Source organism: Trachurus trachurus, assembly GCF_905171665.1.
Source record: "Trachurus trachurus genome assembly, chromosome: 7".
Taxonomy (NCBI): Eukaryota; Metazoa; Chordata; class Actinopteri; order Carangiformes; family Carangidae; genus Trachurus; species Trachurus trachurus.
In genome coordinates, this window is record NC_139901.1 from 25,701,489 (window position 1) to 25,713,745 (window position 12,257).

Here is a 12,257-nt window from a genome sequence, read left to right on the forward strand (position 1 = left end):
AAAATTGAAGCCTCAGAATATATCCTGAAGAGGAATAAGTGGAAAGATGTAATGAGCATGAGATGAGAGACAGAGAATCCTCAAAAGCCAATATATGAAGAATATCCCGGCCTTATTAAATGACATTTTCCTTGCTGGTTCATGTCAGAAATGGAAAACTGGGCTTTGAAACTGCAGTGATTTTGCATGTTTTTTTGTACCCCTATATGGGCAGATCCACTGTTAAACCCTGTGGGCCATATGTAAAAAAAATAATAAAATAAAATAAAAATGTTCAACAAGGCTGTGTAATGATCAAAAGCTTTATTCAAACATGAAATAAAAAAATAGTGACAAAGAAAAATGATCAGAACTCACAAGAATTTGCATAAATATATACCATCAGAGTAGTTCAGAGACAACATATTTGTAAAGGAAATATATCGCAACATCTATAGATAAGCAGCAAAATAAAAACAAATCAAGGACAATGCAGAATGAATTAATAGAATACAATAAACATGTGTCTCTGCTGTGCAGGTCTTTTTTTTTTAAATTATTATTATTTAGAGATCTCATGTTCAAATGCATTAATGATTGTTGCCACCTAGAGGTTGCTCATAAAGTTAATTCACTGCAGCCTTTTTTTTCTTCTTCTTTTTTTTTTTTAAGTTTTCAACAATTACACAATGCACAGTTCGTTTTAATTGAGAAACTTCAATTTGTATTTCATTGAGAATCGATGCAAAAACAGCCCAAAGTGAGCAGTGTTATGGTGCTCTCACATAATGCATACTACGCAGAAAAGAAAAGAAAAAAGTGCATTCCTGTGGGATTATACAGGCTATTGTGTCTATAAGCGAGGGGAACTACAGTGTGGCTCGTGTTTCAGAGCCTCAACATCTGCTGATTGTTGTACAGTGTGTTATCTGATAAAGCAATAAAAGCTTACAGATGTTTTCACTCTGCAACATATAGATAGTTAGTTCTACACCCGGGCCTGTAATCACAGGTAAGATAAAATAAAACAAAACAAAAAAACACACCTGCTGGAGTGGAACAAAGAAAACACTATACTGACCACTTGCTCCTCTGATCATGTCACTAAACTGATGTGTAGATGTTTTGTGTAATTATGACGGTGCGTTTCCCTATCATAAAACATGTAGTGGTGTGTGAAAGCTGCTGCAGTGTGCACCTGCAGCGTGGTGTTAACTGAGCACTGTTATACAACTGAGTTCACTTTGCTCTAATAAGGCCATGAAGTTAAATAAACCATTAGGCTAAGTAAAGTTGTTTTTTTTTTACACTCATACCACAATGTATACCCACGCTACCAGTTCAGCAAGCTTCATTCTTATATATATATATATATAAAAACAAAAACAATTCATATCAATATGGATGCAAAACAAATATTCACACATGTGTACTGAACAACAGTGAATTTAACAGTTTCCCCTCTATAAAAATAGCTTAAAAATCTGACACATATTTTAGTACAGTGTTGGGTTAAGTCTTTTTTTTTCTTCTCTTTTACATCTGAGACAGTTTAACAACAGGCTGGTACATAAGTCCTCTGCTACTCCTTTCCTCCTATGACACTGCCACACACACCAGACATAGGGGCCAATAAGACCGCTATAACGTCCTGTTAGAGGCGCACTAAAGGGAGCAAAAAAAAATGAACGGCGTCCTCCTCCTCCGGACTAAGACTCCACACTCCAACTGTTTGCAGACAAAGCAGTAATAGTCTTTTCTGTACAGACGTTCACATGCACAGTGGTGTAGCAGTGGAGCAGGGACTTCTGTCCGGGTCCATGAGAGGAGGAAAGAGCACGGCGCAACAATACAATACGTGTGTGCTCCATAGCAATGTCAGGATCATTGAAAAGGTGAAGCAAGAGGGACAAACAAAAAAAAATGCCACATTTGGCAACAGAAATCACAAAATCTCTCTCACACAGGATAGGGCATCTGAGGGGCAAAGACAAAACACAGAAGCATTTAGTAACCGATATCCTATAGAACATACACCTATCCACAACTCAGTGTTTTTACACATACAGTATAGAAGCGATGTTGGGAACTGAGACGGGCCCAACGAAAGTGAACTGAAGGACAGGATGTGATTGTAAAATACAACCAACAGGGCAGGAGTCAATGAACAAGATTGTCACATTTCATGCTCTGCACACAGGCAATCATTTTTTTTTTTAACAAGACAAGCAATAAACATCGTTGTCATCATCATCGCTGCCATCATCATCATTCAGGCCCCGTTAAGTCTCAAACACACACACAGTAGGCAGAACAATACTGTACACACACATACACATACACACACACTCACGAGTAAGTGCACAGGCATACAAACAACAGTCCCTCACAAACACACTTCCCATCTCAATATGGGATGTAACTTAGTGTATTAAGTGGTGAATAGCTTGTCCCCTGATACCCAAGAATAAAAAACAGAAGGCAAACAGAACGCAACACAAGCAGAACGAGTGATACAAACCACCGACGTTATAAGGACACTTGAAGAAAGATTGTATTGTTTGGATTAACTGAACGCAGTTGCTATGTACCGCTGTGTTTGCTGGTTATAGCTTCTCAAAGCATATAAAATAATAATCATCTGTAGTATTATGACAAAAATAAATAACTCAAACCTCTTGCAGCAGTTGTAAAAAGGCCACTGAATGCTTGTGTGTGTGTGTATGTGTATGTGTATGTGTGTGTGTGTGTGTGTGTGTGTGTGTGTGTGAGAGAGAGAAAGAGATGCAAACTCAACAGCACAGGTAGGAACTAGCCATAAAGTCTTTAGCCTTAAACCATCATGCATTGACATTACCATATAAAAGACTGAAGTGCAGCCTCAAACACAGTTTTTCTTGCTCAGGTTTCCAATCATGCCATTATAAAGATTTAACTGTATGCATACAGTACAGCATCACAGGTTACAGTACAGCTTCCTCTTGGTAAGTCACCTGGACCTGGATGAACCCCCGTCACGGGCTGGTTACCAGGCTAGTGATAAAAGCAAACAAAAATATATTTAAAAATAAAAAAAAGGTGCCTCAATCCTGTAGCATATTGGATTTCAAAGGCAGAGGCTGTCAAACAATGGCAGTAAATGATCAAGGAGTTAAGTACAAGCTTCAGTTTCCCAGGCCGCAGCCATGTCAAATACCTAAATAGCACAAATCTTCCTCTGGAGCGATTCATGTCGGATCTTTTTCCTGACAACAACAGAATATCGTCGTCGTGTTGCCACGCAGAGCAAGAAAGGCTTTTTTTATTTTTTATTTTAGGACATGAACTGATGGCCTGTTCTGTAAGTTTAAGTGAAAAAGGCCTTAACTTAAAATGACACTCTGTACAGTTAACTGCACGTTAACACTTTATATTAAGTTGCCCTGAAGTCACAATTCACTTTTTTTTTTTAAGGTACTGTGATATCAACTGATTTGATGTCAAATTACTGAAGAGCAACTCAGTTTAAAATACCCGACGAGTGATCATTGTTTTACACAAAAGGACACTTTGAAGAGCTAAATCCATCCTGTTAAAGCATCAAAACCAGCTCTGCCCTGCCAACGTCCCATCTGCAGAGAAAACCAAATGAATAATAAACTCTTCTAGCAGACGGTAACACTAAACTTTTTCAAACGGGGAGTTTCAACCCCAAAGGGACAGCTATGTAAGGTTTCTTAGTGCGCTTAAACATTTGTTTTGGAGAGCAGTAGACAAAATTTGAAGTTGTGTAAAGACATAATGTCACGTTGTCAGAACTCCCTCACTCAGTTTTTTTTTTCTTCTTCCAGTTCTTCCATCTCTATGAAGCTTTGGCTTTTCTCGCCCGTGGTGATGTTTTATCCTCAGACTTAACGACTCCATTGGAAGCACCTCCTGACAAGACAAGTGAACACAAACCTTGATTAAAGGATTGTACCGTAGAGCAACTGCAAATCTTACACATCAAGTTATTAAAACACAGGATCTCCATTGTGTCTGTTTGGGTGAATACTCACCCCTTGTAGGTTCCCTTTTGTGAGGCTTGCTCTTCGGGCTGACCGCCTTCTTCTTTGAGGCCTGGTTCTGGCTGTGCTCCCTCCACTTTTTCAACTGGAAGTTGATGAATTTCCACATCATCCAGGCCTGCGTCAGGCAGATCGCTGCCAGACAAGTCATCCTGAGGAGGGTGGAGAAGACACATTTTAGCTTGTGAACCGGAAAACTGTTTTTGTCACTTTATCCGTACCACCATTTGCTATGAGACATTAAAGGGATACTTCACCCAAAATCAATAACTCACCAATTTTCTACTCACCGCCATGCCAACAAAGGGTTTGGAGAACTTTCGGAGTTATCAAAACGCTTTTGGAGTTGCAGGGGGGGTCCGGCTGGCAACAGATTTTCATATAATGGCGGTGGATAGAGTTCACTTTTGAATCGTCGAAAACACACACTATGAAACATCCAGATACCTCCATACTGCTGTCTGTACTGACCCAAGTGTCCTGAAGCCGCCACATGAAAAAGTTTTTCGGGAAAAATTAATTTGATCTCTGTTTTTAGCCTTGTTGATGTAGTAGCTCCAAGTGGCTCTGTTGATGTTTGTGCACATGCGCGAGATTCACTGCGAGATGTTCTTCCGTGTTTACATCATACATCCAATGGTTTACGACGACGAACGAACATCTCACAGCAAATCTCGCACATGCGCACAAACATCAACAGAGCCACTGGGAGCTACTACTACAACAAGGCTAAAAACAGAGATCAAATTATTTTTTTACGAAGCAGTATGGAGGTATTTGGATGTTTCATAGTGCATAGTGTGTTTTGGATGATTAAAAAGTGAGCTCTATCCGACGCCATTATCAAAATCTGTTGCCAGCCGGACCCCCCCTGGAAAAGCGTTTTGATGACTCTGAAAGTTCTCCAAACCCTTCCTTAGCATGACGGTGAGTAGAAAATTGGTGAATTATCGATTTTGAGTGAAGCATCCCTTTAGGTGAGACATTCAGTCAGTTGCGGTCTGTACTTGCCTTATGGTGAGCACATTGAAGTTGCCTTCTGCTAGAGAAAAGCCCTGGTTTTCTGTTCGGGGAAGCCCAAAGCCAAACGTCAGAACTGAGAGTGTGAGGGTGAGGAGGCGAGCGATGACAAAAAGTAGTGCCCACAGAGTGAAACTGTAAAAGGGGAAATAAAAAAAAATGTTGTTGGATCAGGTTGTTCAGACAGAGAAAGTGCTTCCATTCACCAAACACTAAATAATGCAGTAATACCCTTTCTGCTTGTTCTCATCACTGAAGTAGAAGAGGCGTGAAGCGTGGAACAGGAGCTCCACCAGGTAGTGAGGGACCAGCAACACCAGGCCCAGTCGGTGGAGGCTGAACAGGCAGGAGATGGGGAGGATAAACACACAGTTTTCCACATTACATTTTGATTTTCTTACAGTAAACAGACCAATGATACTATTATAAAGTATCAGCATCAGTTTTCAGTGAGTGGAGAAGTCAGTTGACCTGTTTTAGAGTTTAAATATGATCTTTAAGGAGTCATTCACAATCAATAAAGTGACCCAGCCATCAGTCCACCACTCAGAGAACAAAAAGTTCAGCCACTCTATAAACTTCAGTTATACTTTTGGCTGTGGTGAAGTGTAGTTTGCTTTCACACACTTTCCCTAAGCAAACACAGCTTTAGGCAGCAAGAAAAGTTGATGCAATGTCATCTCACACTGGTCCATCAGGTCGCTCTGAGATATTTCCCTGTGAGAATGTGAAACACACACACAGAGAGAAAAAAACACACATCATTTTTCACTCACTTTAAGACATAGGCACCAGTGATGTGGACAACATAAAGGCAAATGTAATAGAGCTGGCGGGGGATGTCCTCCTGTAGAGAGAAATAAAAACACAAAGCAGGTGTTTGTGTTAGTAAGAGCAGACGCTCTGTGGCAGCTACAAACAGTTTGCATGACGAGGCAGTTTTATGTCGGCTTACAGTTTGGACATTAAGTATTTAAGTGAACGTTTTAAGTGATTCTATTTACTTTATAGTGAAAGATACCTGAAGGGCATTAAGTGTTTTCTTTCAATTAAGCGTACTTTATTTCAACAGTATCATCCATTCAGTGGTATTAATACGCACATAAGCAGAAGATGGATGTACTGTATAAGTACATCTAAATACACTTAAATGATATGTGATATCCTTTTCAAATAACACTGAGCAGGAAGCTGAAACCAAAGCTTATAATGCAAATTCTTCTACAGTCACCATATACACACACTGCTTCAATATACTCCACACTTTAAATTCAAGGCAAATATATAAATAAATAACTGGAAAATGAGCAAAAGGAATAAACAAGAACTGGACAATTTACTGTCGGATTAAAAAGACATATTATATTATTGTACTTGATTTAGTACATTATTTTGAGATCATACTTGCTTTATATGTTTTTAATGCATTAGGCATTTTCAGCTGAGTTTGTTTCATGAATTCACATCCTGAACAAAAAAAACATCTGCTTTTTTAAATTTTGTTTTGGCTCTGGTTTTCTTGAACATACAATATTACTCTCTTGTTTTATACATTTTTTGTAATTTATTGCAAGCTTCATAAAATCCATTTAAGAAGCATACTGTCTGGGTGTTGTCAATACAAACATCTGTTACTGAAAATATGCTTTCTATCACTTTTTACTTGTATTTTCCCAAACCTGCACATGATAGGAGATAAATTGAACAATTAATTTGCAGCACAGAAAATGCAGTGTTTAGAGAGTTTAACACAAAAGCGAAATTGTGTTTGATTTTTTATTTACCTGTGGTTTCCAGTTTAGTTTGTAATTTAATCGAATTTAATTTACTGTTTCAGTTTTAATACTATTCATTTCTATTTTAATCTCTTTAACAATCACTCCTAATGTCGTGTATTTTATTCTATCATAGATTTTCTTGTAATGTCTGCAAACACAGCCCATTAACCACTCATTAGCCACCTTTAAGCTTTGAAAGCGATGATACATTTTCTCTGCATTACGCCCTGACATCTACTTGGCTCCAGTCTGAAATAGCGTATGTACATAATCAATATCATACCCACGTGCATGATGCTTGCTCACTGAACTAGAAGAAGGAACAATAATAAATAATGGTTTCTCATTCAATATCAGTGTAAAAACACCATTAGTCTTCCCTGCTTGTCTTTCTGTACTGCAAAGAGAAGTGTGACTGTTGAACGTGAGTAGGTGTCTGGGCGCTGTACTGTAAATTTGAGCAACCCTCCTCTGATTCCTCATGAAGACTCAGAGAAGGCCAGCAGGGATTAGCAGTGGTTAGCGGACCACTGACTTACTGAGGTATGAACACCACTGGGCTCATCAAGTTACAGGCTGCAAAGGCCATTGCATGAAAAAACATTTTCTATTTTGACAGCAACGAATGTAATTAAGTTTATCTGAATCCAGTGATGTTACTTCTGATCTATAGAAAAGCAAGATGTTAAGAATTTATAAGTGACCAAAATCCAAATTTAGTTCAACAGCTTCCTTTTTCACTTATGTGCCATCTCATTGATGCATTACCACTCGGTTACATAAATAAGCTGCTGCGCTGCTAACCTAGGGCAACATACCAGAATCTGAAACATTTTTCAAAAGCATCATTTTTAATTGATTCTTACCTTCCGTACTTTTTGGAAGTACAGCTCAGGAAGTGCATGGAGCCAATAGGCAATTTGGCAAATGTAGAAGAACTTCACCTGAAAACTAGACAAGAGGACAAATTGTGCTGTGGTGAGAGACTCGCTGTTATTTCTGCATGGACACAAGTTTTTTTATCATATTGAAGCATAGGCATTCAAAATGTTCAAATTACAGAGACATGTACAACATGATTCAAAGTCAAATTACCACCTAGCAGCTGTAAATCCAAGCTGGAGAGAGACTTTGCAGGAATTTAATAAAAGATATTAAGAATATTTTTATTGTATCATAATTAGCACATGAATTCCTGAGTTATGGTCAAAAATGTGTTTTGTGACTTTTAACTTTCAATAACCAAATTATTATCAACTCCATCCTTCCCTCCAGGCATTCCTGATATACCACGCTCACAGGAATGGGACACATGTGAGATCACAGTGACCTTTGACCACCAAAATCTAATCAGTTCATCCTTAAGATCAAACAAACTGTTCGTGCCAAATTTGAAGAAAATTCCCTAAAGACATTCCTGAGATATTTTGTTCACAAGAGAGGGACGGACGGAAGCAAACACAATGCAGAGGCTTAACTACAGAGACATGCTAAACCAATCAAACCAGAGAGAAAAAAGAGAAGGAGACACAGTGTGATCCAGAATCTAAAACATCATGTGTGTGTAGCTTGAAAGTTGAGATAAAAAGTTCAAAACAAGTGCATTTTCCGTTTATGAATCAGAGAGGAAACCGTTTAAAACTAGTCATGAAGAGTTTAGGATTTTCCTGGGATTAATCACCATGAAAAAATATGATTTAATGATGAGTAAGAGTCTGTAAATCTTTACTTACACCATGTGAGTATGTGGGTAACCCTCCCATAAGAAAGTAGGATTTGTTGCAAAGTCCTCCTGTCAGAGAAGAGGAGAAACTGCATGAGATAAAGCGTAACGCAGGCTGAGATGGTTTTGTCTGTGTGACTCCTGACCCTCATACCGCTGTCAGGATGCTGCAGCCCCAGATGAAGGAGAACAGGTAAAACGCTGCCAGCTGTCCAGACTCGTTGAACTTGCTGTGTTTGGTTTTTGACAGGTGCAACCTTCTGTTCATTTTCTGAAAACAAACAAAATTTTCAAATTAGATGAACACATCAATACTGTATGTCATGTGTTGTCATGGAGGATATATTCTCTGTTACTGGCATCTCATATAAACACTGAGATATTTGAAGATTTGCTTTCATTAATTAATTTATATTAAAAGTAGAGTAGCCGTGCAAGTTTTCCACTTTTTACGTCCTTAAAGGAGACATATTATGCCGTTACATTTTTAGAACATTCTTACAATGCTATGATGTTATATTTCCACGCTGAACCTCTGCAAAGTTGCACAACATGAGCTATAGGGGTCCTGCCTTCATCCACCAACAAGGTTTTACATGGTTTCCAGTCTCTCTGAATGCTTGGTAACAAGATGTCTGTGAGATTTGCGCAAAACCTGACCGTCAAAACGGAGCGTTTCACGAAGTGGCTGCATAGTGGTTGAAGTTGGGATTTATCTTGACATCCGAACGAGTCAACCAAGGAGGTTTTATAGCAGAAAATCATGCAAAACTCTGTAGAATAGTAATACAATAGTATGTCAAAAACTGTAAAATATGCATAATATGTCTCCTTTAGGTTCACATTTTTCCTGTCATGACTTTGTCTTCAGTCTGGACAGCTCAGGAGGAAGAGTAGGTTGTCTGTTAATCACAGGGTTGGTGGTTTGAGCGTCTACTTCACAGACTCGAGTGTCCTCGAGCAAGACACTGACCCCTGAATTGAATGCACCTCTCCATAGAAACAAGCACTGTGGTTTTTAGCTGGAGTCTAGTGTGGTGTTCACTAGGTGACAGGAAAAAATGTGAACCTGCCTTTTATGCAAGAGACTGATATTTTAAAAAGAATCTTTGTACATTGTTGAATGTAGTCCAAAAAAGATTTTTATTTTTGGAATAAAGAAATATCAAAAATATTTTATTTCTCTTAATGATAATGGGGCCTGCTGTCAAAGCCAGAAGCTGTCAGTAGGAACATGGGCACTGTTTCAGTCATTATGTTTTGGTGTTTTAGGTGGAAAGATGGGATGTGATCACTAACAAAAAGCTCTCCAAGAAGAACAGACAGACCATAACAGAGTCAAGACGACAAATTAGATAATGCAGCCTTTGATATTTCTGATCCTTTTGAAATCAAACTATACACAAAGGCTGTTGCCTCGAGTACACAGATTGGGTAGAGCAACATGATTTATTTTAAGCTAAAACTCAAGCATAGCAAAGTATCTTCACATCCCCATCCCTTTTGGATTCTACTGCACATATATATACATTAACAGATAATAAATGCAACCAGTGTTACAAAGTGAGATCATGTGAACAAGTGTGATGTCTGTTGCGCTTGGGTACTCACGTCGAGGATATATTCTTGAATCAAGGCATGAAGGATGACGGCAATAAGCAGGTAAAAAAACACAGTGGCAACATCCTTGGGACCGTACTGGTAAAGGTTAACAGGCTCACTCTTCTCATCTACAGAAAACACAGAAATACAAAATTTAAACCTTAAAACCTAAACAATGATGAAGGGAAATGTTGAATAAAATCAAAATAATGAAATGATTATTGGCCCTATGAACTTAAGACTCACCGAGAACTTGTGTTACGTTGTACTGCACTGTGATGAACATGATGGCAAACTTAGCTGTGACCTGGAAGGCAAAGAAAGAAACAGGATTAATGGACAAACTCTGAGTCTGATTCTGTCAGATGCTATTCATGGGAAGCCAAGCACTGTGTGTATTAGTCCCCTTGAAATGTCCCGTGTTAGTAAACGTTACACTGAGTCATGATATCTTTTTTTCCCAACAGGGGCACAGAAACAGATTGTTTTTCTCACTGCATCCATATGTCTATATCTTATGGCATTAAACTGTAAAACAGTTTTGGAAAACTGTCATTATTTCATGTTATAAGAGAGGACTGCTGTGTCACTGGAAGATCCTGAATTCACTGAGTCTCATACTTTGGGTCTGGGGACCTCTAGAGACTGCCTGCAGGGGCTTCCAGGGCTCTCCAACAAGGTGAGCTATCATCACTGTGTCAGGGATGAGTGTGTTACATTGTCATCACCCACTCCCCACCCCTGAATACAGACATTTAGATTTCTGTACCAAGCTACAATGCAGATTTATCATCACAAAGTCTGAAGAAGTGGGTGTTTATATATATATATTCAGTGTTTTCACAAAGTCAGGTGGCTGGGTTTGGGGACAGGTGAGCTCTCTTGTTTTATTCAAGCTATAGTGAGCTGTACCAAAGCCAAAAAAAAAGAGAGCTGGTGATCAAATATGTAGCATGCAGCCAAACAACATTTAGCCTGCTCATCTAAATGCTAAGAGCTAGATACATGCATTATTATTTTTAGCTATGCAGGGAATGAATTAGTTAGCCTGCTATTGAAATAACCTGATAGCTTTGCCATTGGGCCTCCTCACCATCTTCTTTGGCAACCACTGAGACACACGAGAAGACAGGGAGGCAGACATGCTAGCGCCCTGCCCCTAGTGTGTTGCTGTCATCATATCAGCTAACGGTGGCTAGCTGGCAGCTAACTAGCAGCAGCAGCAGCAGCTAACAGCAGTTTGTTAACTAAAAACAGCAGCTCTTATCACAGTTACCTCGAACATCAGGCCGAGGAGGATGATCATAGCCAAGCACGACACCATATCGGCGTGATTCTGGATCACAAACTCGTGGCTCAGCACCGGGGGGCTCTTGTTCTTCTTGCGGAACCCCATGGCTCTGCTGGTCTCCAACACCGCTCTCTCCCTCCCGTCTCTGGGTCCGAGGTTCAGCCGTCACTGAGCGGCTCTAGCTCCGCTGCACGTCCGTCTCAACTGGCGGTGGTGGTGGTGGTGGTGGTGGATGGTAACGGTCGCTCCGCTGCTGTAGCTGTCCGTAAGCACAGTGACAACAACTCGTGTTGCTTAAAAACAGTCATGAAGATAACATCGTACGTACGGGAGCCAGCCAGCAAACACCACCACCACAGCACAGCACAAGCACAACACCCACTTTATTCCTCCCTCTCCCTCTCTAGTCCCAGCCTTGTAAAGTCAGTCAGATCAGATGATGACGGACCGACCGGCCTCCCACACTTCAAAACCCCATTCATGAACCGCCCAGAGAACGTTGACGTAGAAGGAGAACCCAGGACCGTGGTGGTGCCTTCACGTACCTCACGTAAGAACCGGGAGTTCGTGTAGCTACAATTTTTTTTTTTTTACAGAAAGTCACCTTGTATATTGTCTGAGTCGTGAGTAATTAATTGTTGGGAGTGTGTAATATTTTAAGACTGAGAGAAAAGGCAGCAAATGCCCAGTTAGGGCCCCAAGAATCCCAGTGACAAAAAAACATGACTGGATTAGGAGCCCCCAGGATGAAAATAATGGGCTCTATGCACAGCTCCACTACTTCCTGAAATAAGCCAGCTCCTTTATGTCCTTTCTTA

The 12,257-nt window shown here is 39.8% G+C and overlaps 1 protein-coding gene across 1 annotated transcript; it reads right to left on the minus strand.

Annotated features, from left to right (window-relative positions):
* Positions 1-362: 362 nt before the first annotated feature.
* Positions 363-11,936, minus strand: LOC310989196 (translocating chain-associated membrane protein 1-like 1). The gene is made up of 11 exons (XM_083976172.1): positions 11,425-11,936; positions 10,395-10,455; positions 10,158-10,276; positions 8,701-8,817; positions 8,557-8,615; positions 7,690-7,774; positions 5,822-5,892; positions 5,277-5,381; positions 5,037-5,180; positions 4,017-4,177; positions 363-3,894 (listed from the first exon to the last, which is right to left on the minus strand). The coding sequence occupies exons 1-11, from the start codon at positions 11,542-11,544 to the stop codon at positions 3,821-3,823; spliced, it is 1,116 nt and encodes a 371-aa protein (XP_083832298.1). The 5' UTR covers positions 11,545-11,936; the 3' UTR covers positions 363-3,820.
* Between the last annotated feature and the right edge of the window lie 321 nt (positions 11,937-12,257).